This window comes from Cryptotermes secundus, unplaced genomic scaffold (assembly GCF_002891405.2).
Source record: "Cryptotermes secundus unplaced genomic scaffold, Csec_1.0 scaffold529, whole genome shotgun sequence".
Classification (NCBI taxonomy): domain Eukaryota; kingdom Metazoa; phylum Arthropoda; class Insecta; order Blattodea; family Kalotermitidae; genus Cryptotermes; species Cryptotermes secundus.
The window spans coordinates 393636-421133 of record NW_019737988.1 but is presented as its reverse complement, the minus strand read 5'-3'; the positions used below and the strand labels follow the sequence as shown (position 1 = coordinate 421133).

Sequence of the window (27498 nt, the reverse complement as noted above, 5' to 3'; positions counted from 1 at the left end):
GGGGGGGGAAATATATATATATATCTAGGGTAATTAATGAAATAAACAGATGAAATGAAGAAAAGACACAGGAATTGAGAAAGAAAGAAGGAAAGAAAGAAATAACCATAATGGTGGAGGAAGAAAGAGAAGGAAGAGAAAATCAAAGGAAAGAAAAACAGGAAATGTGGAAGAAAGAGAAGAAAGAAAGAAAAGAGAACAAAATGGAAGGATGAATGAGGGAGAAGGAAGAGAGAAAAATGAAAAGTCAGTAGATCTGTTTTTCAACGCGGAGTTATTCCATAAGACGATGTACTAAACAGTGATAACCGTAGAAACCCTAGGTATAATAATAATAATAATAATAATAATAATAACTTACTTATGGAGTTGAGCCCTTCTTGAGGAGAAGCCAAATCTGCAGCTACTCAAGAATTTCCCAGCATTTTGTGGAACCCGAAAGTTCATTATCACGTACAATAGAGCCCTCCACTGGTACCTATCCTGAGCCAGATCAACCCAAACCATACCATCCCACCCTATCTCTCTAAGATCCACTTTAATATTATCCGTCCACCTACGCCTTGGTCTTCTAAGTGGTTTCTTTCCTTCTGGTTTTCCCACTAATAAACTATACGCATTCCTCTTCTCCTCCTTCGTGCTACATGCCCTGCCCATCTCGTCCTCCTTGACTTGAGCATTCTAATTATACTTGGTAACAGTAATAATAATACTCTTGCGTTATAAGCCATATTGTGTTTTCATTGAACTGGATATAATATGGGCGTACATTAGGCGCTACAATTAAGCCTTCTGCTCCCTGAACATATTATTTCAGGACAATGGAAAGCTTCATTGTTCGTTTGATGTACGATGGCGTAGGTTCCGCTATGTTGTGTCCAAAGGTGGTACGGCAGGTGGGACCCGGAACATAGGCGCATCGCAGACACCACGAGCCTTGGGCTGTCAGTAAGAAAAGAACGCTCTGGACCATCCCTGGTAATTATTTTCACTTGGTGGGANTGAGCATCCGCGTGTAATTTTTTCTAGTGGGGGGGGGGGGGGGGGGGGGGAGAATGAGGGAATTTCTTTGGCCATCAGTACTTCGCCATTGGTGAGTAATCATTTTCACTCGGGAAGGAAATTTGGTAGTTAAGCCGAGCCGCAGAGTCCTGCGATAACAGTTCTGTAGTTCATAAGCAGTTCAGTAGATGTCACTTATTGGCGACGACCCGAATGTGCAGTACGAAATTTTCGAAGTCCCGGTCTCGGCACTATCTGTCCGTAAGGGCCGCGCCATAGCTTAAGCTGTTAGTCGCTGACTTCCCACAGCGGCGGCCCGGGTTCGATCCCGGGTCTGGTAAAATGGTTTTTGTGGTGAACAAAGTGGCGCTCGGGCAGGTTTTCTCCGAGTACTTCGGCTTCCCCGGCCAATCTTCATTCCACCAATTGCTCCACAATCACCCTCACCTATCATCTGGGGCTGGTACAACAGGCCAGAAGTGGCCGCAGTACAAGGGACTTAGTCCCACCCCACTAGCAATAAAAAAATAATCTCTCCCTATATTCGTACTACTTTTTCCATAGTTGGCTTACTCTTCTACCCTGAAGATGGAGGCAACACGTTCCACCGAAATGACGGTAAATACCAGATTATACACCGTCACATCCCAAGAGACAGTAATGTTTATAGTGAACATCATGACAACATCAGATCTCAATTGTGTTAGTCTACATGCAGTCTCCTATTCAGTGTGTAACAAGCGCTCTTTCCCCGGGAGTAAAACGACCGGGACACGAAGCTGGTCTTTTTCATCTCTTACCAAAGAACAGAACACTTGGAGTTTTACCTTCACTCACGTAACAAAACAAACAAACACCGTGGTTTTAGTCCGCAAGCGAACTATACCGACCGAGTGACCGCCGCTTGTCAGCGAAGTTAGTGCCAAATTTAGCGGATAGAGGTTGTCGCGTGGTCAGCGCAACGAATCCCCACGGCCATTAATTTCGGTTTTCTAGAGCAGAGACGCAGTTTCCTTGAAATAGCTCCTCAATTATCCTCACGAGGCTCAGTGGACCCCGTTCCAGACCCACTATTTCTCAGAAAATCTCGTAGCACCGGGAATCGAACCCGGACCTCTGGATCTGTAGCCAGGGACTCTGACCACTTCACTCACACGTCTTTAAGGCGTAGTGCTTAAGTAAGCGTATGTATAATTTTCAGCGTTTACTATTAACCTGATTAAAGCATAATCAATTCGGCTTTCTCCAGTCCATTTCTAGGTCTGTAACTAGAAAAGGGTGTATAAGGACACCAAATGTCCATTTCCATAAAAAATTTCAACCACATTTACAATAATTTTTAAACAATACGTAGAGACATTCTGAACGTCGCCCCAGAATCCTTATCAACGCAGCCCCGCGGGCCACACTTTGTGCACATTTGTTCTCCCCACTAAGCCACTGCAACCCTGTCCTCAGTTATCTTTTGATTTCATCTGAATTAATCACTCTTATCAGGAGCATGTTTCAATTTATTCAGCAGAAATCTGAGTGACAGTTAATTTACATGCAGATGACTCATGCACAAGGTTATCACAGCATTGTCATCGTCATCGCTCACGTCCGTGGTTTTGCAACTGAAGTTCGATTTTATTTCGTTATGCACTCCACAGCAGCCAATTCACGCATATTTGTGTGCATAAGCCTTCGTCAATCATACAATGTCGACGCGATCACGTAAGTTCAGTGTCTCCATTAACAGACTGAAAAAGCTTCCATACAGATCATTGTGTAAGCAGATATTTTTAAATCCAGGCTCTCTTCATGTTTTTTTGACAATTTCTTTACATAAACATTTTACCTATACACCATGTTGGTGGCTATTATTGTTGGACAAATGTTAAGACATACATACCATAGCTCAAGCGGTTAGTCGCTGGCTTCCCACTACGGCTGCCCGGGTTCGATCACGGGTCTGGTCAAGTGGGATTTGTGGTGAATAAAGTGGTGCTCGGGCGGATTTTCTCTGAGTACTTTGGTTTCCCCTGCCAATCTTCATTCCACCAAATTCTCCATCATCATAATCACCCGTGGCAGGCTACAATAGGCCAATCAGTGACCGCCGTGCCGAGTGGACCCAGTTGGACTCCAACCCCCACTAGGCGAACTAAAAAAAAAAAGATACACGGATTGTACGATGTTCGTTTCAAATTTATGAAAATATTTATAATATATTATTAAAGTGTGACATAAAAAGACGGACGGATATAAGGACACGATGCTATTAAAAGCCTGTTTTTTTCTCAGAAAATAATGAATACGGGTAATTAATTCTCCCGGCGAACAGATGCTGTTATTTCAAGGTGACAGTGGGCTGAAGAAAGTCCAGAGAAAATTCTTGCAGTTTGACACATTGTTAAATATTTATAAAATAGTTCACACTAACTGAAAGTACTTTCTAGATACACTAAAAAGCATAGAAGTAACATTATTAATAATTAAACCGGACACAATAACCTATATCGTAACTGCTATTTTTAATAACATCCATTGCCGAAGAACTGTGTGTTTTAATGTTATCAATCTCCTTTCCTTAATTAATCTCCTGCGAACAGAAACAATTAATTAAACAGGTAGCCAATATTTACGCTTCGCGAAAGAAAAATGTTGCATTGGCCAACAGGAAATCATATAAGGATATCGTAGGAATTACACATTTTCATTAATCACAATGACCTTCCCGTATATACACAAACATATTGAAACTGAAAAATCACACCACACATAATTATCAGGAAACATTGATAACATGTCTATTTAAATTATAAATTGGTAGTTTCTTAATGAATAATGCTGCTTATTGATCAGATTGTAAAAGAAGAGGTTAGAAGAACAACCAATTAATTAAAAAGCGAAATAACAGCGCGATAAGAGAGGAAACTGCAGAGGCGAAACTTCTAGACCGGTATTGAAGGAACTTGAAGTGAAGAAGCATGAAGCAGACTGTAAACTATACAACTGACGGCACTGAATTATTCTCACTTGGACTAAAGTTGAAATAAGAAAGTAATACACGAACGGAATCCCTAAAATAACGTTCGTGCGCACTAAAAAAGAAAGGGTTATAGGAAGACCTAGGAGTGGATACGAAGTCTCAGAGATTTAGCAAATTGTACTTTTATAACGAGAAGCTTAATTGCTTTTGCCATTCGCCAGATCTTGTTAGGGTGATAAAAATCAAAGATTAGATGAGCACGAGCTGTAGCACGCATGGGGATGCGAAATACGAGTATATAAATAATACTGATCGAAAAAGGAAGGGAAATTTGGGCAGCTTAGTCATATTTGGGGGGATAATATTAAAATCACTCTTAAGAAAATAGTACGTAAGGGCGTAGACTGCGGCCTTGCCATAGCTCAAGCGGTTAGTCGCTGGCGGCCCGGGTTCGATCCCGGGTCTGGTCAAGTGGGATCTGTGGTGGACAAAGTAGGGCTGGGGCAGGTTTTCTCCGAGTATTTCGGTTTCCGCTGCTAATCTTCATTCCACCAATTGCTCCACAATCACCCTCACCTATCATCTGGGGCTGGTATAATAGGCCAGAAGTGGCCACAGTACAAGGGACTTAGTCCCACCCCACTAGCAATAAAAAGAAAGGGCGTAGACTGGATGAACCTGGTCGGGACTGAATTTAGTCGCGAGGTCTTGTAAACAGAGTACAGCGACGTCTTCCACAAAGTTGCTTATTGCTTTCTTGAGGGGAAATACTTGATTGAAAGGTTACTGCAGCAATGTGTCACATGACGTATGCTGCAGAACAGTGGCTGTGTCTGTCCTTAGCATGGCTGACAGCTAACAGAGGCGGAGTATGATACAGTGGCTAAAACACAATGCGCGAGGTCAACGGGGGGAAATAATGGGGTCAGGGACTTCCGAAGTGGAAAATGTTAGTACTTCCTATTACTTATTGCTGATAATCTTGTTTACTCTCAAATTAAATTAATTTTAAAACTTGTTTCAGTGGGAAACTACAAGTGATTTGGGTCGAATAATGTGACCGCCTTAGCATCCGGACGAAACTGCTCGCTTGGCGCGAGTAAGAACTGAATTCAAATTATTGGCACGCTGAAGCTACAGTTTACAATTTACTGACTGGATATCAGACAACCAAACCTTAAGTTATTTAATGATACTGTTTCAAAAGCAGAGACTGTAGGTTATAGTGTCGAATGAGGTGGGATAGGAAATAAAAGTGATCATGCATTGTTTCAAGGTCATATCACAGAATTTTCATGGAGGAACCAAGGCAAATCATGGAAAACCTATCGAACTTCCAGTAACCCGTCGGATATTCTTGAAGCATGTTTGATGTTACCGTAGCCACAGTGTCCCTTATGCAGGCTTTCAGGTGTTGAAGGTCTTTTTTTTTTTAACCTGGTAGACAATGTTCTTCACATAACTCCACAAGAAAAAATCAAATGGGATTAAATTTGGCGACCTAGGGGGCCAAGTAATTGGTCCACCTCTGCCGATTGATCTCCCAGTCATCTCTCTGTCCAGGTGATTCCTAACATGATGGCAGAAATGTGGCATGTGCATGTGAGCTGGGCATGAAAAAAATATTTCAGGGTTTTTGTTTCTGATGACATAAACTGTATGACAAATAGTTTCCAAGATGTATATTTTTTATTTGGGATACCTTTCATTTTGACACTGTATTTCCTTATATTCCCCTCCAATTATCTAGACATTTATTGATATTAATGTCAGTGAAGTCTATTTACTCTAGTAACAAGGGTATGTCATGTTCCATATAGGAAACCTTAAGGGAAAAAATCCTGTTTAAGTACCGTATTTACGCATGTATAGGCCGCAGCACAATTTTCAGACATAAATTATAGAAAAAATAATTTTCTTGGAATATTATTTCAGGAGTAGAACACCCTGTATTACTAATTATGAATATAATTTTTTTTAAATGAAGTGTGATTTCGAATATAAGCCGCACCCCAGTTTTCCTCTTGAATTTTTGGCAAACAATGTGCGGCCTATACATGCGTAAATATGGTATTTGTTACCAGTGATTGTATACTGGAAGTTCACTGATAACAGAAGCCAGTAGTAACTTTCTAATGATGACATAATGGACTAAGCCATCAACATTGTCACACAAACGTTCCCACTGTAGATGTAGCGACAACATTCACTAGTGGAGTTCTTTGCACTGGTTGACACTGACCAGAGGGGGTTGAGGGTGAACACAGCAGGTAGCACTGAGTGCTGCCACCCTCACTATCCACAGCATTTGTTTCTTTCTGTAGCCCCAGTACAGAGCAACCGACTGACAAATGCTTTCTTTTAGTGATACTCCAAGGCCTGCAGTATCTTCACTGTGTCCATTGTAAAATACCTATTACCATTTCAGTAATGCGTGTGGGTTTCTCAGCCCATTCTGACCTCATTAACCTTCTATTCATGTCTTAAGATTGTGCTGAAATGGCTTCACTTTGGAAGCATCTAAGTTACATATTCTGGCAACAAAAGAATAAAGCATTCACTATATCATCAGAGGCCTGTGATTCAAGGTCACTAACCTCGTCAGAATTGTCTGTATGCCTAGGACTAGAGGCCCCCCTCTTAAAAAATCATCACATATTTGTGTAAAACACATGGATTAATAAGGTATAAAACAGAATGACAAAATGGAACTGAAAGTCAAACCAAATTATTTTCCGGACATACATTTTTAATATAAAAACGAACTAAATACAAATTCATAAAAAGCTATATTTGTAAAAATTCTACAAAACCCAGTATAAAATTAATACCCTGAACAAGGCACTTCATCAGCAATCACGTTCACATGGTGTAAGTTATTTTATGACAGAATCTCTGATCATTTACAGAGGTTAAAAAATGGCAGGCTATTCATTCATCATGAACTATCACATACAGAGAAATTATAATTTTATAATTTATGTTAAACACAACACAAAATTCAAAGTGCTGCCTTGTACCTGCACATTTTGAAGTTCCTTTGATACGATTACTGCATTTCTCTGTGACTCCCAGCCACAATATGCGTGTGGTTTATTTTATGATGCTGTATCTTGGACTACAGTGTCAAATGGTGGGACTGGTGAATAATGATTTGGATGATAGCAGTCATGTCCTGTTACTAATCCGGTGCTTGCCCAGAAAACACCTCAGATAGGATAGCTGGTATCCTGGCCAAGATCTAAACTGAGCACCCACTAAATTAAAGTATAGAGTGTCACTGCTACACCAGCCTGCTCGGTCATCCTATCTACAGTCTCTGTCCATTTGTTGGAAATAGCCCTTTTGATTACGATTTCTAAGTCTGATAAATTTACTGCAAGTGCTATTTTTTTTTTGTAAATGGAATCTTTTACAAATCACCATACAAAGAAAACATAGATGTAAGGTCTAGAGAAAGAGATGGCTAACCAACTGATCTACCACTGCTAATATACTACTACATCCACTAAAAATAAAATAAATATTTTTAATTTTCATTATTAAAATTCCCTATAGTAATAAATGCAACTAAAACATGCTGGAAGCTAGGATGGCTCAGCTGGTATAGCTACTAGGCTAGCTGGACAACCAAGGAATCAAGGTTTGATTCCTGGCAAGGGATAGATATTTATCTCTTCTCTGAGTTATTCAGATCAGCTCTTGGATCCAACCAGACTTCTATTCAATAAGTACTGGGGACTCCTGTCCTGGGGTAAAGCAGCTTGAGAGTGAAGCTGACTATTCATCACCTTCTACTGCCAAGGTTAAGAATGGGCTTCTCTAGACATCATAATGGCATGGTGTTTAATTAAGTACAAGGACAAATTTAGACTTTTCAAAACATACTAGGTGGTAGGCTTTCTATATTCAGGAACAGAGTGAATTCAGTGTTGTGTCAAACAGTAAGATAAACAAGTTACACAATTGTGATTTACACTGTACTTTCAGAATACTGTAGTTTATGACACCTATGCAGAGAAAGTGATAAGGCCAAGAACTGCTGGAAAGATGATGGGGACTCTTCTCCTTAGAGGTGCTCATACTATTAACTTTACATATGATAATAAATGTACTGTTAATACACAAAGGTACAGAATTGGCCTGCTCTAGGTAACTGATGAGAAGCTTAAAACACTCCTGCTGTTCCAGAAAAAGTGATTGCTGATGTAAGAGCAAACACCATAATCAACTTCCTGTAAGACTACTCTACTATACTTGCTAACCCATCGAGCTTACAGCCTGAACCTGGCATTATATGTTTGTTTTTAAAAATTAAGGATAAATTTCAGCCATCAATTTTGAAACCCAAAGATGCCCTAGGTGCATAAGACAGGAGTTTGGGGCAATATCACACAATGACTGGTGACAGTATCTCTGGAGTTCTTGTGAAGACAAAACTTAGTAACAAATGAGGGGATGAATACAAAAAGTAACTACTAAAAGAGAAACTTTCCTAGTTACCTATGTACTGGTCTGCATGGAGTATATTTTTACATTAACCTTATACAGCCTGATTTATCTGTATTATACGCTGATGAGACTATAGCAATGTGGATTATTTTAAGGACAAAGGCAATTAGGGAGGAGACACCTGCTAAGTAATAAGAACAACTCTGAAGGGAACTGGTGAGTTATAGACTTTGCATTGAATTCAGCACACCCTAGGTGAGGGGTCAACATGTCCATGGCCAAGCCATGCATCTTCTAGGGATTCCTGACTTCATTCAACAATCATTGTTCTATGATAGTGGTATGGATGAGACTTACATTATACTTAGGGGGGTAGAGGGGGTAACTGGAGCAGTATTATTGTTCTGAATGCAAATGCCAACACTGAGATTAAAAGTGACTGTACAAAGGACAGCATTAATGAGGAACTAAAAATATATTACCTGTTGTTTTGCATGGGCATACAACTCGGTCTCTTGCCATATGGGATGAACATGACTGGGGAAATGGAGAACAGAATGCTAAGGAGCATATCTGGACCTAAGAGAGAGGAAGAGGAGAAAAAAGAAAATTACATAATTTGGTCCTTTACAATTTCCAGCTGTTTGTTAAATACTATTATGATAAGTGGAGGAAAAGAAATGCTCAAGTCATATTGTAAGATGAGAAATTTCACACTTGTTCGTGGGTACTAACTCTTAAAAACATAATGAATGGTTGTTATACCATCCTATTTTAAAAATACTAAGAACTCTCATTATACTGTACATCTGAACAACACTATACAAGAAACAAGTAACAGGCTGCAAAGAGTGTCACCTCGCATTGATATTCTTGCAGGAGCCCACATCAGACTATTCCACTGGATGATGCCATATTAACCAGGCAGGGGGAGAGTGAAGTACCTCACATACAGCCTATATTTTTTATTGCCAGTGGGGTGGGACTAAGTCCCTTGTACTGCGGCCACTTCTGGCCTACTCTAACAGCCCCAGATGATAGGTGAGGGTGATTGTGGAGCAATTGGTGGAATGAAGATTGGCAGGGGAAACGCAAGTACTCGGAGAAAACCTGCCTCAGCTCCACTTTGTCCACCACAAATCCCACTTGACCAGACCTGGGATCAAACCTGGGTCACCGTGGTGGAAAGCCAACGACTAACCGCTTGAGCTATGGCATTTCAGTGCATACTGTATGCAAGGCAAATACTGGTTACATTTACAATCTCCTAATGTAATAGGAGCAAAAAGTGAAATTAAAACAATCACAAAGCTGTCAAATCTGCATTTGTATAAGAATTTGAGAATATATTCAGAAGAATATATGGACCTTAGAGATGGTCAAAAGTAGGATGATGGAGAAAAGGGCATACTGAGCAACTTTACTGAATATTTTTATGGCTGTCAAATCAAGGATGTGTATCACATGTGGGGCAGATGAGAAGTATATGAATGGAAGTGGCCACTGGAATCACTAGGCATATATGGGCCAATAATATCAAACAGATCTTAACCTCTCTTATGTAGGAATGGGGGATTTCAAATCTCTGCTACTACGGTCCTGGCAGCCAGATTTATGCTGTAAGCAGTGTGCTCCTAGACGCATACACATGCCAAAACAGTTGTGTGACGTATGGGCAATAAAGTTGAATAAGTAGAGTGGGAAGGTGTGGACTCAATTCGTCAGGTTCAGGTTAGCATTCTGTGAACATGGAAAAGAATTATGTTACATAGAGGACACAGAATTTCTTGTCCACCTTAGAACTATGATGAACAGGGCCCAGATTTTGATGGCATGTCATCTTTTTTTCCTTCTATCCTATTCGATATCCGTACATATATAAATCCTGGAGATGAGCTGCTGGTTACAAAAATGTAACTTTTACAGGTCATTTTTAAGCTTTTAGATAACTTTTTTGGACTTTTAAGGTCTTTTTTGTCATTTTAGCCATTTTAGGGAATTTTTCTTCATATGTTTTCAGAAATGTGAATAATATACAAGTGAAGTGTTCTTTCTCTTTCTCCTGCCTCTACAAAGGCAGCCTGCAGCTGAACCCCAAATACCTGCTAGCACAGTATGGAATAATAAGTTGTAATCCTGTCCCGTCCTTTCCGTTCGTTTTGTGGAAAGTGCTGACATTACATATCAGAAAACATTTTAAGCTGGCAGCAGGGTATGGCAGCGGTCCCTCACACTGCGGCCCTTTCCAAGTTCTGTGCAAAGGAATTTGCTTAGTTACAAATATGTCTAGTCGGAATCCCTCGCGTTTTATGACATATTGTTGCTCAATAAATCTCTGTCTGTCTTCAGTTTCTTGCCCTTCACCGTACAAAGATACAGTTGATTAAAGGTTCTCAGTGTGAAAAGTTCAGTTCTGTGTTGCACTACAGCGATTCATTTTATCACAATGCCTAAAGCAAAGCAACAGTGTTAATAAAGATTAAAAATACATTTTAAAACAATTAGTAGATTTTCCATGACATGATACAGTTTAGGGCGTTTCTTAACTTTCAGATAATTTTTCTGGATTGTTGGTCATTTCTCTGTAATTTTAAAAAATATTTTTAGGTCATCAAAATCCGGGCCCTCATGATGAGCTTTTGAACAATGGCTGTCCTCCATTGACTTAAGTATGGATAATTACAAAAGCAGTGTGACTGTACACTAGGACCCCTCAAGACAAATCCAAAGTCTGTGGGTCCATTAAAAGTAGTTACAGTTTGCGCAGAAAACTTCAAGCATCTGGCAGGTAACCTCCAAAGAGAAAGTCACTGGTCAGCAGGTCAGCCTTGTCTACCAGATATCCATAAATACTATCACCAGCAACCATTCCAACTATCTTGCAAATATATGAAGCAATACAGTCAAAAAGGTTCTGAATTTCAGCAAATGCTCAATGCCACTGGATAGCTGTCTTAGAATGTATGGCCATACAGAGAAGATGTGAGCAGAGATCTGTACCACTATTAGCATCCAGAGTAAAGAAAATGTGAAAGGTGCCATAGTTTGTTCAGTCTGGTTAATTTTATTATTTAAGGAATTCGGAGCACAAGCATTTTGCTTCATTTTCCTTCAGCTTTAATTTATCAAGCCTCCTGTAAATGAAAAGGTATGACGTAAGGCAAACTAATTCATGTATTAAATGGCACTGCTTACTTTCAATTATTGTGTACATTAAGCAGGGAGAGCACTGATCAAGATTTATATTCCTCCACCACAGAAGCATTTCCAGTAAGGTAAGTATAAAGGTGGGAGGGGGGAATTTCATTACAATTGTGACAACATAACAACACACTAGTCTCAGACATGGCTTGTTTCCAAGTAATGGTCATAGTATTCAATGCATCTGGTCCAGCGATCCACAACTTTCTTGGTTCCATCAGAATAAAACTTTTGTAGTTTAAACTTAAGCTATTCTTGCACCACTTTTCTCCATGGCTGAAACTCATTTCGGATACAGTTTCATCAGTGGGGATTCCTCACTTTTTTTCCAGATATGCTAACTTGTTCACTTATTAATTTCAACAGAACTATCACAGTCTATAGCTCTTGGAACACACATTATCAACTCTTGTCTGCTCTCTATCCAATCTTCTGAGCTATTTGTAAACTTTTCTCTGGCTCACATAAATTGTCATACTTCCATACATTACTGTAGTTTTTAAACCCTCCGATCACAAACATTGGATCGCTGATGACTGTCCTTCTCTGGTGTGTTCTATCAATGGAACAGCCATCAGTCAAGAGACACTGAAAACTAATCAGGTGCAAATCAGTGAAGGTTTACATCTGCCACCTTTTTTAGTGTTGCCTACACAATTATTTAAGTGAATGCAAATTACCTTTAATTTTTAACTTTCTCTCATATACTATATAATCATTAGTCATTATTTAGAGTGTGGCCTTATGGGAAATGACATCCTGCAGTCTGGTAGGTTCTTACCAACATTTCAGAGTAATTTCTTACCCTGATGATAGAAGCAGCAGATTCATCCAAAATGTTTGTAACCACCTACATGGTGTCATAATCCAATCATAATCCATAATCTGAATTTTCAGGGCAGTGAGAACCTTGAGTATTATTAGTTACTGCGTTCTCTTCACCACAGACATACTCTTCTTGACCATGGCTACAAATCAGGATATTTAATTATTTATTTTATCCTCAAAGCAGTAAGTTTCTAGCAGCTTCTTCCAGGAGACATTCTGGTCATTGTATTCCAAATTGCACATTATGACATTATGGGTCAAGTCTCCACCTAATTTGTTTCACCCAGTTTTGATTATATGCAGTTAATCCGTGATGTTCCTGTCCCCTTGTAATTAATATATATTCTGCTGCTGGTTGCACAAAATGGCGTTCCTGAAATACACAAGTACCATTATAACATAGGTTTAATGTTGGCTACAAGTATCATGTCACACAATGCTTATAACAACCTAAAAACACAAAAACAATGACCTATTTGCTGATCCAAAAACAGATGTGTACAAATTCAGACCCAAGATAATCTCATGTGAATCTACATAGTTCTTTGTGTGGTCTAAGCAGAACAGATAATTCAGAGCCCAGTAACATAGTTATGATTATTATACATAGCCAAATTATATTTCAGGAAATACAATTACTGACAGAGACTTCTGAAAAATATTTTGCGCTTTCAGCATTAAGAGGAACAAAAGTGAACAGGAAGCCTCATATGGAAATGGACAATGGTGTTAAAAGAACACTCAACGCCAGACCTAAATATTCAAAGTGCTGATTCAAAATCAGGGCAGAGTGAAAAACTGATCTGTACAAGAAACCACATTTCTAGCATGGTGAGAATAAATCTACATATTGACATTACTGAGGATGGCAAGTCCATAGTGAAACTTAAGATATTTTATGATTAAATATTCAGTTATATGGAGGATAACACTAATGTGTGTTGGAGGAGGGGAAGAGGGAAGCAAAGAACTATTCTGAAAGATCTGCAATTTCCCCATCAAAACTTGTCACATTGAAGAAGCTAACATTTTCTACTTAATTATCACATACATGTCTGTGCCACAGACATCGTCATTTCTGATTACAAGTTTATATCACCAGTAATCCATACTACTTATACATCAGTGATATGTCTCAAAAGTCCAATAATACACTAAAGCAATAATGACACACAAGTGTCCATAGAGTGACTGGATTATGAGTTTCCTCAAACACATTTCCTCTCACATACCTTACAGCGTTACCGTCTAAGATTCCACTTCTCATTTGGTTCTCAGTTAACCTGAAGCACTGAGACCAAGTCTAAAAGCAATTTCAACCATATTTTGTGGAGCAGAGTCATGGTAGCACACATAAACCTCCCTTGGGTGAGGGGTAAAGAAGAGTCGTCTGGAAAAAGAAAATCACTCTTACTTATTTAATTGTATAATTCTTTTATCAAGTTATCAATGGTTCTGTTCTCTAAGGCTATACCTGAATTCAGATAAAGAAACAGGATGTGAGGACAAAGAATGGATTCAACTGCCTCAGGACAGGGTCCAGTGATGGGCTCTTATGAACATGGCAATGTATCACTCAGTTCCATAAAAGGTGTGGAATTTCTTGACCAAATAAAGGACAATCAGGACTTTGCTATGGGAATCAGTTAATTAGTTAGGGTATACATAATGCTTACATTTTTATTTTCAGAATTTTACATTTCACATGTCTATACAAAAGTAGAGTGTTACAAGTTATCAAATGTAATACTGCACCATGTAATACGTTAATGGACACGTAAGCCAGAATGAATTGCTGCCAATGCTTTCACAAATTGAACTTCTAAAAATTACTTTTAATTGTCTAAAGTAAATATATAGTATTTCATTTTAACTGTTTATAAGAACTAATAATTTTAGTTCCATGTTTGTGTGTTAGCCCTTTGCAGCATACAGACCATATGCTAGATTTCTTACTGCTGATCTAGACAGTAACTGTCATTCATTCCATAATATTTGCTTTCTGCAGGTTAATAAAACTTTAAACTCACCCAACTACCCAGTATGTAAATGGTCCAGACTTTTTGGTACACTCTCCATCATTTGGTGTACACTCAAAAAGGACTCCATGCTCCTTAATTGCAATTAAGGACTTGTTAATTAAAGACTTTGATATTTCTTGGCCCATAAGTTTCTGAAACATCATGAAATGAGCAATATTATATAATTAAATTTGTTATTTAGAACAATATCTGAAGTTCTTTATACAAGAAAATATTACAGCATTGGGCATTGTTACAACTGGAATAATTCACAAACCACTATCCTCACCAAAGAATTTTTCTGTGACCATTCTTGAGGATGAGCAGAAATTATTTCTTACAAACTACCGACAAGCTCACACAATTCTGTTGCAACTTCTAAAAAATGAGAACAATCACCAATATTTGAAATTTTCTGCATCTCCTCCAGCAATGATCATTGCACTGTCACCAAACCTACAAATGTAACAGTATAAATTTTGAGAAGTGAAATATGTATTGATTCTTAACACATATTGTATAGAAACATTTGTTTATATAAACAAAAATGTTAATGCTGGTATACTTAACTATGATCACTTCACTCTTAGAGGTTTCAACTGGAATGTAAAAGCCTAGTAGTGAATATATTATTGATAACACAATTGAAAGAGCAGCCAGATTTCATTGCAGACATACCTTGAAGCGAACAGCATTACGCAATACAACATGTATTACTTGACAGCTGCGCCTGAAGTGATGGAGAATCTCTTGCAACCTCTCCGACTGCACCTGTTCTCTGTTAATAGGTGGACATAGCAAAATTCCTTCAGTGAAGTCCAGATGCACATAATGAAACAGGGTATTACTATCACCAGCAGTTAATCTGGAATTCAAACAACGCATACCAATTCAACATTTCCATTTTTCAAACAACATAAAAAGTCCATCATACTGATAGATGGTATATCTTACATACACATAATTTTCTTTATGCATATTCCTTCTGTAATATAAAATACTTCTGTCTTCCTGATACTGTTAGTTTCTTGGAACTCTAGCCATGGTAGAGGGGTCATAACATCTCTCACAGAGCAGTCTTATCAGCTTACGTCAGCATGGGTACTACCAGTTTGGAATGTAGTTTGGAGTGTGGTCAGGTGTACAGTACTACTCGTGGTCTCCGAAGGCAAACTTTTCTGCTCGGGGAGTAGCTCTGAATGTCACCACAGCAAATGTACAGCTTTGTGTCCTCCACAACAGTGTTTACCTTTCCGCGCGGCTAAAGTTACGAGGCACTAACTATACTTGTTATCCTTCCTCTCTGTCTCCCCATTAGTAAACCATATTCAGTTTAATGTACATCATCTAAATGCATAAAAAATGTATTTAGTATTTACAAAACCTTAGCACCATGCAGAATCAGGGCAGTACACAACAGAAATAATGTATGTCATATTCTTTCATTCTTAGAACCTAAATTAAATTACAGGTAGGGAAAACTCAGTGTTTGTTTCTTGCACTATACAAGCTTCATTATGTCAGTTAAGAGGTCAATGTGTCCTGTAACACTTTAAAGTGTTTGTGAAGTTTGTTAAAAGCTTGTGATATAACATGCAATTTCATTATTTCAGTACAGTTCATTTTATGAAAAACCAGGTGAAGTATGAATACCTAAGCTACTCTTTTATAACACCACCAATTCTCTGAATAAATAATGATAATGTCATGCTGAGCTACACTATCCCCTCACATTGCCGTACTTACTTTGAAGGTAATATATCACTGACATCACTAAGCAAAGATTGTGACATGTCAGACAAGTCAAACTGACTATTCTGGTTCCACTGGTGATTCTGACTCTGCAAAGGAAGATAAACTTATGAAAAAATATTTTAAGAAGACCAGGACCGAATATTAATTGAATTTAATCTGATTTAAGGACTAACACACTGAACATATCAGTCTATGGCACTTGATATCCAGGTTCCTTTAATTAAAGGGGGAGGCTAGACATGACCTATCCATAAAATTCAAACTGAAGTGCATCAATCCAGATGTGAGGTTATTGAAAATTTAATGCAGCACTGGCAATGTGAACAGCAAAACAAGATTTTGTTTTTAGATTAGACAGTACATGTGGCTTATAAGAGTAATTTTTAAAATATACAATTGCTCTCCTGTGCTCAGTCACAGGTATAGAGTACATATTGTATTTTACACTTTACAACCGTGCACATTTAGCACAATGTGTTTCACTTTCATATCATCAAGTGTCTCTCTGTGCATCTACAACTGTGATTTACACCACTAATCAGCAGAAACATAAACAGCACACGCTTTCATACAAAGACTTTTCTTTGTGGTTGCTGTATTACTTCACTCAATCCACTTTACTGTCTGTCATATATTTAAAATATAACTTTCATTATTTCACTGATGCAATATGCTCACCATTACTTTATTTTCTCCTGTAACTGCCCCATCCAATTTATAAAAATATTATATCTGCACCATATAAATGCCCCTCTTTTACTTACATGCTTCTGAGGTGTCAATAAATACTGGCTCAGTTCACCAGTCAGACAAAACCTCTAATCATAAAACATGTGCTGACAAGAGAACCATGCTTAAAAATGCTACTATAATTACATAACACTCTGATCTTTTATGTACATCTTGACATTCAAACATATCAGTGCAAAGTGAACAAAGGCCCTCATACCTGTGCCAGTAATAACTTTACTGTTCAATATTTCTGGAGAAATAAAAAAGGAGGGCAGAGAAGATTATTAATGAATAAATTATGATTTTTTTTTATTTGTTGGCCTTCATTTTTCACTTAACACAGGCAAGCAGATGAGCTGGCTTGATAAGCCCTGGCTATTATTGTTACCCTAGGCATTTTCCTGTTATCATTCTGATTTCATGCTTCACATAACCTTTACCTAAATTCTGTTCAGTTTTTTTAAGGTTACTGAAGTCACTGATACATTTACCGAACACAATACTGTTTACACTGCAGTCTCCCATATCCCAACAAGTCACAAGTGAAATCCCCTTATGTCCCAAAACAGTATGATTAAATTGTTCTGAACTACATAACTGGCCCACGTTGTTTTAATTCTGAAATACTGTGTAAAAGAAGTGGGATAATTATGCAAAGGAATGTGGTACATAATCATGTGACTAGAATTAAAATAATTAAAATATATCATATTATATATATATATATAAAAGCAATGACTAAAACTATTCAAAACTGTGGAGGTTATATAATACTGAATGAGAAGAGACAATCATCATGAATGGTGACTGGTTAAGAATTTGGAAGAAAGCCTTTGTTGCTTATTTTAAAGTGCTCACCTAGCTAACACTGGGCTGGAGAGACTGAGAAAATTATGACATGCAGTCAACCTAAATAAGTTTCAAACTTGGGGGGTGGGGATATGAAGAGAGGGGAAACCACAGAATTTTCATGGAAGTATTACACACCCTCTGCAGCTCCCAGTCAGAATCTGAATCATCAGAGTGTTCTGAATGTGAGTCAGTAAGGCGGCTGGGTGTAGCACTTGTATCACTACCACGGTGACTGCCCCGTTCTCTCTCTGCTCGTCGACCTAGTATAGGAGCAGCCTCATCACTCACTTCACTCACTACACTGGCTGCTTGACTGGCTGAATCCTCTGAAGTTGAGCCTTGTACTGAGAAACCTGTAAATGTCATTAAATATAGTCCATATTAGAATTTTAATACCACAGTTCTATTTTCATTACAACTAAGGATTACTCATTTTACCTTAGATCTCAAATTCATAAAGAAAATCAATATGTGTATTACCTGAAGCTGTGTAAACAGTTCCTCTGTCAGGACTATTCCGACGTTTAAGTATTGAAGTAACTTCCACTGGTTTCTTGCTATATGGAGAAGTGAGAGATAAGGCACTACCACCTACAAAGGAAAACTACATTATTTAATACAACAGAGAGATGACTGCTTCAAGAACCAAATCATGATCCTACAGTATCTACAGGGAAGGGGAACAATGGAACCTTCTAACACCACCCACTTAAATTTTGCTCAATTTCATCTTCATGTCCACTTCTTTTCACATTCTTCTCAAGGCATTGTTCACAAATCATCCTATCACTTGACACACAGCTTAAGCAGCTGAAGAAATATCTTTAAAGAAATTACAAATCAATCAATATCATGAATGGGGACTATAATAACAGTTACAAGCTGTGGAAGGAGGGGGAAAAAAAGAGAGTGAATTTACAATATACAATAAGACAATACTTCCTCAATCTACTACTACTGTACAGGTGGATCTTGACAACACTTTTACTGCCAAGAATTATCTACAACAAAGAATATGTAGATGAACATCCGTCTTACCCAATGTGTGTTCAAATTATCAATTTCTGTTACTACCATACAAATGTCATTCTTGAAGTCAGGTAAAAATATATTGTGAACACATTCACAAATGAGATTCTTGGACCACAATGGTGAATTCTGAGGTCTAAACTAAGAAAAGCCTTTAGATGAAATTCAAAACTGAGACAGTTTAGTTAGAATTCCTACAAGAAGGAAGACAAAGTGAAGGAAACTGTAACCGTTCATCATAATTTGCTGGACCCTTTTGTATTAATTCAATTTATATTAAGTTAAGATCACGTAATGTACAAACAGAGATCCGGCAGATAGCCAACTTTTTACACTCAGAAGTGACATAGTTCAAGTTTTGCTATGTGGACAGGAAGTAACATCTGGTACATTTCCTGGAATTCTGGCAGTTTCAGCAGAGTTGGAAAGTCTTTGAGAATCTGAGAGCTGACAGCTTGGAACAGCTATAACTTAGAAGTGGGAGTGCCTGGGCTTCATCCCCTGATCTTAATACATCAAGTCACTGTCAACCTTAGCATTAGGTCAATAACTGCCAGAATCACATAGCAAAGCAACATGACTGGAAATATAAATTTAGGGAACCTCCTAATTTTTAAACTAAACCAATGGCACATGTTGGAGGAGTGTATTTCTCTTGGAGTCTGTGGTTCGTGGACCTCAGGATTCAGAGAGAGTGCATTCTACCTCAGACAGTCTTCATTTAACTTTCCACCAAGTCAGACTCAAAAACTAGGTCACTTCACTAGGAGTATTACAAGTTCAATCCAAATAAGCGTAACTATTAGGGCTTCCGTTGTGTTCAGTGAGCTGAAATTAATTAAATAATTACTGAAGTGCAAAAGTCTTGAAGTGGTGTAGGTGATTGTAGCATTAGGATCTTCCTGCCCTGCCTGAGCCAGGCTCATATGACCCGGGATAAGAACTCATCTCTACCCATTACAGAGCAGAACCCAGCTACTCCCGACTTTCCTTACTTGCAAGACACCTTAATAAGTGTACAGGAACCGAACCCTTGCCTACTAGCACCAGCAACCACAATTCTCCTCCCTTCCCACCTAACTTCTCGACATCCACGACAAAGAGGAAGGAGGGCAGTGTGGAGGTGTCCAGGCACAAGGTGCAGGTGAGCCGCAGAACAGGGAGAGGAAGGGATACAGGTAAAGGAACTACTAAGTGACGTAAAGTCGGCAAAAGGCAGTCATGATTGGAAACCAATGGTGGGCAAAGAGGATGGACGGTTATAATGGAGCCCAACATAGGGGTGAGAAGACGAGTGGTAAGAAAACATAAAACAGGTTCCACTGTAGTAAAGGTGAACTACACAATTCGGTAATCTGGAGGAGCTAGACTTAGCTAGCAAACAAACAGAAAAGGAAGGTTTGTGGAGGAAAAGACAACAGTAGGAACCTATTCTTCATCTGTTTGTATATGAAGGAAATTATATTGGGGGAAGAAGTTGGGACCAGTGATAAATAAAACAACAAAACAGATTAAGTGAGAAAGAGTCGCAGAATAATATAATGTACTTCATGATAAAACCAAATCTTGCCAAAAAGACTGGAAGCAGAATTAAATTTATGAAATAAATAACTAACACATACTCGCTAGTGATGTATGTTTAGATGGAGTTGATGTATCAGCAGACCGAACAAATCCAAGAAGATTGTCAGTTCGTCTGGGCGAAGTTCTGCGCACGGGAACCAACTCAGGAGATATCACCTGTGGACGTGGACCCGATGCTAACCTGTAAGAATTATGTTGTGGCACTGTCAGTATATGCTCACAGACTGTTTATTGCTACCTGTATTTTTCTCTACCATGCAAGTCTGAAAAGAAAAAAACTCAAACAATATTGTTACATTCTACAAAACTCTGCTAAACCACATCATGGTGGCAGATAAGAAATGAAGCAAGCATGAGAGATGTCATTTTCTTAATCTCCATTTGAATATAAAGATAATCAAATACAAAATCGAAGTATAGTGAATTCCAATGGATAGGAGCCACTGTTAAATAAAAATAATTAAAATACAAAGTGTCATACAAAATTTAATTAAATGTTTCTAATTTAAAATTGGATATTTCTAAACCTATGCCAAAAATTTCAATATTATACCATGCTTTGAAGCAACAAAGTAACTCCATGGGCCAGTCCTTTTTGAGAAAATTATAATAACTCAGTTACTTCCTATGGAATCTGAAGGTTCATTACTAAGTCAGCTTGGTGGGATATCCTGCATGAACAGAAAAGTGAAAAATGAATACAAAAGTTTGTTTGTAAAATGTGAAGGAATGAGACCGCTTGGAAGGGACAGGTATAGATCAGAGGGTAATATTATGACAGAAAAGACAGTATGAAGAACTCATCTGCCTTGTAATAGGACTTGGTGAGGGCGTCGTGTGAACATAGGAATGAACCTTTGAGTTCCATATAAAAGACAAAGATTTTGACCAGCAGAGTGACCATTAGCTTGTCAAGAAGGACTGATCTCAGGAGGCAGTAAGTCACAAGTTCTCCAAAATCTCAAAGATGATATGAAGCAAATACCATGATTAAAGATAGTCCTTGCTGTTTCGTTATTCGCTTTCGAATATCTTTGGAATATACAGTTCGAATCGGTCTTTTTATCTTGTAAGCTCGATAAAGTACAGGGTCAATAGGTATTAGTGCATACCATTTGGCAGCTATAGCTGGAATACCCAACTTCTGAATATATACCAATGTATCTTGAGCCTGTTCAACATAACATACATCTGGTCCAATGGGTCCCTCCAACCTGTAACATAGTCACAATAATCACTGTACAGGATTGCCAACATAGGCATCATACTGGAAATTCAGTATAATTTCTTTAATCATGAGCACAGCTGTTGCAAAATATAATTTATTTCAAACTGTCTTAATCTACTGTCTAGTATATTTCTACTTCCATTTCTTTAACACAGTTTCACATGTATGTGTGACGACAGACGGGGTTTTGGAATGATGATTGGATTTACTGACCACTTGTAACTACAAATTACTAAAACACTATTGCTAATTTCCAAACTTTAAAAATCACTACAGCACATGCTAAGGCTTTTAAGTTTGTCTTCACTAGTCTGTTAACTGCTTCTAATAGTGGGGATTCTTCAACTGCAGCAACAAAGTCTTCTCTTAACAGACTCCCTTACAAATGACACCGCTACAACTCTCTGCCAACTGACTTCTGAACTTGTTTTCATTATAACATCTCAGCACAGATCGTGTAGAAAAGCCCATTCACCATTGTATTGCAATTGTTTCCATGGGAACTTGCTTGTTTGTGAAGTCATTACCCAGCAACATCTGCATATACTTGCTTATTAAGAATCTGTTCCCTAGCAGCAAATGTTGTTTCATTGTTTGAAGTAATTACCCAGTAACGAGTTGAGTCTACCTGCTAAAATACTGAAATCATAATATGCTGTCATTTCATCAGCAGATCATTGTCCTTGAGAGCAACACACTTTGTATCCTACTGGTCTGTTTGTGGCCCTGAATCTCATCCAACCACCTCACTGTTCTATTAAGACTTCTGTTTCTTCATGGGTAGTATTGTCAGGTCTGCTGATCAGTACATTTCACATTCCACTATGACCTGTAATAGCTATCCCCTTGCTTTCTTAACTAATCTGTGTTCAATGGAACTGTTCTGTATTGTCCTTACACTTAGCTTCAACAAATGAATGAAAAAAGGCCTCTATTCACTTGCAAAATAATTCTATTAACAGTGGCCTTTTTTAAAACTATCATTCCTACAAACCATATGCATATTGCTTGTAATCTGGATGATTTCTTTCCTCCATGGTCCAGCTGTATCTGACACAATGTTCTTCTCAAACTTCTGCCTGTCCTTCATGAACACTGTTGCACAGACTTCCTGTTTCCTCCAAGTTCTTTACTTCTCTGTCCATTTCTAACATATTCAGTTTTCCTCATGGGAATCTGTAGAAAACTGCTTATACTTTTCTCTGTCCTCCACCACAGACCATGCACATACAAGCACTGAGTAACAGTTTTAAATGAACGACAATAGCACAGCAATGTGATAGGCTGTGATATGATGATTTTTTATTTGTATTACAAATTACTGCCCACATGACCTGTTCACTGGCCTGCCTGAATTTCCATCTACACAGCAATCACTGCACAGTGATATATGCTAAAGTATTATATCACACTGTGACCTTGTGTGTCTGTGTGTGTGTATGTCTCTCTCTTAATACAATTTGCCCATAAATATGTCATTTCTTCTTAAGGCCCTTTGGGCCTTCATTTTTAAAATGCTTTCTGACCAAATAAGACTTTAAGATAATCTTCTGAAAATATTATCAGGATATCAAAAATAAGTAACAACAATACAGTTTTGGACATGATGCATACAAAGTATTAAATAGTACAACTACTAAAACTTATAGGGTTCTGAGTTGGCTCCTGGCTTTCATCAGACCCATTATATCAGTCTGTGTGTGTGTGTGTGCACATGCACACACACAAGGGAAACAGAGAGAGATAAATTATGTTATACATACCTAACTGTGCATCCTCCTGACTCCAAGAGAACCACCAACATTTCTTGTCCCTTTAATAAAAGTTGAGAAAATTTAAAAAAATTCGAAGCTCAAAGAGGGGGGAATAAGATATATCATATGCCAACATGTCTCTAGAGGCCTCTTAACTAGAGATAATGCACATATCAGAATACACAGTTTATACACTACGAATGTATCCAGCACGAAACTGAAAGCATAGAGAAAACGTGTTAACAGATCCGTTTGCTCTTCGTTACCTGATGAAGGTACTAAACTGAGGACAGTTTTTCAACTGGCCAAATGAACAGAGCATTCAACAGGCAGCACAAATGTTGACTGTTAACATTTCACTTAGAATCATAATATTCACTTATAGTATTTCTTTTACATATTTAGGACAAAGAGTGTTACAACAAATCAGTTTCATGCAGTGTCTCATAATAGTACTGAGTCTAGTATCGATTCACAGCACATGCAGCATTTGGTCTATACCAAGCTGGCATTGTATTTGTCTTCAATTTGATACTGTTGTGTGTTTGCTAGGCAATGCAACAAGAAATTGTGTGGGTTTTGGATTTGAATGAATATTTATTGGCCAATCTCTTCTACACTTACAAGTACAATTATCATCAACTTATAACGTCGTCAGGCATTTCTTACAAGACTATTATAATTACTTCTTGCACCATTAATCTTGGTGAAGTCTTCTGTTCCCTTTGTCGGATGCGAGCTTGCTTCTGCTCTAGTCGGAGCTACAATAAGAATTGACTGGTCTCGTAGAAGCTGGATTTCTATAACCTGGTCTCGGACGGAATAGAGTGCACCATGTAGGAGCCTCTGGTCTTGGCCGCTGTTATGCAATGAACCTTTTGTTGTCCCTTCATTTGCGGGGAAATGCGTTTGTTGCTTAAGGTATTCCTAGGCAACGGTCCACTGGTACTGCATTTCCATGGAAGTATATATTCTTATCGCAGCCACTGCCTATCAATTGACATGTCTTCTGTTCCTTTTGGCAGCTCACCACAATACTTTGCTCACAAAATAAATTCAAGTTGTTTGATGAATTAGCTGTCTTGCCAACAAGTCTAATGTTTCTGTATTGAGATGGTGCTTCACTTTAACAAACCTTTACATAAGGCAACATAACAATGTGTTATTTACCTTCCCAACAATCAAAAGGAACCATCTTCCCTGTGGTGGTTGGTATGGTGAGGTGGAAGTGGGTGTGTAGGACACCACTGGTTCAGCTAACCCTCTATTACATGAGGCAGGAAACACCTCTCGCCATAAAACCAAAGAACGTACAGGTTCGGAACGTCCCAAATGCAAGAGACCCTGCTGACGACAGAATGTGTGTACATCCACAAGGTCTGCCCTGGCTAAATGAGAAGCCAGTAGATATCCCTGAAATGGAAAAGGTGAAGTGTGCATGAGAACATATAAGGCTACATAAGTGGTCATAAGTGTCTTAATATAAGCTGACCTGAAATAATGGAATTATTTATTATGAAAATCTTATGATACATATTCCCGTTAAGAAAAAAGGTTACTGAAAGCAGAGAAGGAAGTGACATCACATGCTTTATATTATTTATCACCATGGTGCTGCACATGATCGCTTTATGCATTAAATATCTGCTAAGCAAGCAAAGGAGTTGAACTAGATAACTTTTTGCACCATAAAAAGACTGGATATCATCGTCGTCGTTGTCATCGTCATCATCATCATCATCTAGCAACTAGATCAGACATAGAAAAATTGTGAAAACTGGAAATATTATAATATTTTATGTATATGATTCAACCATAATATTAGAATAGAAATCAGTAATACCTTATGGTATATACATGTGCCAATGACAGTGTACAGTCTTTGACAACTGGTGTTATCTTCACTCTGAAACAGAAACCAACAGTACAAGTAATTTTTATGGCACATTTAAATCTCAAGTCTAACTAAGTCCACAGAACAAGCTCTATCTTGAAATGCTGATAGTTATTCAGCTGATTATGGCTTTTGTGGCATCCAAAGGATTATCTTCATATTCACAAAACTTCACCACTGGACTCCATACAAAGTATCAGCCACTACTGTTTAGTTTTAACCAGAACTGGACCTGACAACAAAAGTATACTTCCCACCAAAAAAAATTCAGCAGTTCTCAAGACAGATACAGAACACTGAAACATAAGAAGTAAAATTGTCCCTGTGCTTAACTAATTAAGCACTAGCCATGAAGGCGTATTGGGGAGTGGATATATAGATCCATGTTTTTTTGACCTCGGCAGTAGTTGGAGATGAGTGGTTAGTTACACACTCCAGCTGCTTTATTCCTGGGGAAAGAGCCTCTGGCACCCATTAGATAGGAAGCAGGGTGGGCCCCAGAATCAGTCTGGAGAATGTGGAGACAAAAGTCTAATACTGAACAACTATAGCAGTTAGTATCTCAGGGTCTTCCTTTATGACAAATGCATATGTTTAAACAAAAAATTTATAAAGCATGTGATATGAGAGACCACTTAACACAACAAACTCTCTTGATATGCTTATTCCTTCATTCTCATGAACTGCATACCATGCCAAACTCGAGTAATAGTTATCAGCAGGGCCCGGATATTGATGGCATGTCATCTTTTTTCCCTTGTATCCTATGCGATGCTCCTAAATATATAAATCTCGGATACGGGCTGCTGGTTACAGAAATGTAAACTTTATAGGTAATTTTTTGGTAAATTTTTGGACTTTTAAGGGTATTTCTTGTCATTTTTGGCCATTTTAGGGAATTTTTCTTCATATGTTTTCTGAAATGTGAATAACATGGAAGCGAAGCGTTCTTTCTTTTCTCCTTTAGGTCATTTTATAGGTAATTTTTTGAATATTTTCAGGTCATAAAAATCTGGGCTCTCCATATTACATTTTTGGGTCATATTTTAGGTCATTTTTCTGGACTTTTCGGTCGTTTTTTAAATATTTTCAGGTCACCAAAATCCGGGCCCTGATTATCAGACATGGTACACAGAAGAGGTTAATGATTCTCTGTGAACAATGTGTCATTATAAAGGAAAGATGAAGCACAACTGGTGAAGCAGAAGGGAATTCTGTGGACCTAAAATGGGTCCTAATGAAGAGATGGGGGGAAAAACTATGTGCCAGGGAAATGTGTCTAAGAATTAAATATGGACAAGTGGTAACATTTATTTCCTACAAAATTCTTCGCTATGAAGAGGGGTCATCTTACATCTGATGCTGTCTTATTACAATTATATACTATCTTAAGAACAAAACTCTAAAGGAAGTTTAGCAAGTTTTCCAAAATAGGCAATTTTGGATTGTCTCATATTTACTTACCATATCACCAAAATCATTTGATTCCAGTTCACTCAGTACTTCATCAAGTTGCACCTAATGGAAACAAAAGAAGTAAAATAAAATGTATCTTACTACTTCCTTTTCTGTTTTCATTTTAGGACAACAAAGCGGATCCATGCTTGTATTATCCCAGAATAGTCATAAATGTAAAAATGTATAACCATTTTATTGATGGTCTCTTGAATGGACATTATCATTACAAATATGCAGTGTGAAGGAAAATTTGGATTGGGGGGGGNGGGGGGGGAAGGAGAAAACTGCATTGTCTTTGGGCAACTTTACTTTTACCTTTAACTTCAAAAGACTTACAGAGTAAGTTTCACAACCAAGACCTACCAAATAAAATGTAGGGGGGAACTGAAGTAACAAAATAGAGTAAAATAACACATTATTTCTTGGAAGAAATTATGATATCTACTTTCCTTCAAATGTTCAAATCTGTACAGTCAGAGTAGCAAACATTACAAATTAATAGTTACATACTTAGTGATCTGCTTCTGCACATAATTTTCATTCACACAAATTTCAACTACTGGGGTACACAGTAGTGTAGTTGGTTAAGGCACTATGATACAAGCCAGAAGGTTGTGGGTTTGAGTCCTGATGAGGTGGACTTTTTTCAATTTACCTAATCCTTCCAGCCACACTATGACCCTGGGGTTGACTCAGCCTCTAACAAAAATGAGCACCAGGAATCTTCCTGGGGG

General features: G+C 38.1%; 1 protein-coding gene across 5 annotated transcripts in view; it reads right to left on the bottom strand.

Annotated features, from left to right (window-relative positions):
* Nucleotides 1-11584: 11584 nt before the first annotated feature.
* LOC111870633 (protein inturned) overlaps nt 11585-27498 on the bottom strand; it is a 34101-nt gene continuing 18187 nt past the window's right edge. For all 5 annotated transcript variants that reach the window (XM_023863086.2, XM_023863089.2, XM_023863088.2 and 2 more), the window contains 13 exons: nt 26771-26824; nt 25256-25318; nt 24583-24825; nt 23422-23471; nt 21543-21644; nt 20469-20611; nt 18298-18408; nt 17953-18170; nt 16225-16319; nt 15157-15343; nt 14488-14630; nt 13690-13847; nt 11585-12830 (listed from right to left, as the gene is read on the bottom strand). In XM_023863086.2, the coding sequence (XP_023718854.1) occupies nt 13736-13847; nt 14488-14630; nt 15157-15343; nt 16225-16319; nt 17953-18170; nt 18298-18408; nt 20469-20611; nt 21543-21644; nt 23422-23471; nt 24583-24825; nt 25256-25318; nt 26771-26824 (1521 nt within the window). In that variant the 3' untranslated portion in view covers nt 11585-12830; nt 13690-13735. The remainder of the gene's footprint in view (nt 12831-13689; nt 13848-14487; nt 14631-15156; nt 15344-16224; nt 16320-17952; nt 18171-18297; nt 18409-20468; nt 20612-21542; nt 21645-23421; nt 23472-24582; nt 24826-25255; nt 25319-26770; nt 26825-27498) is intronic.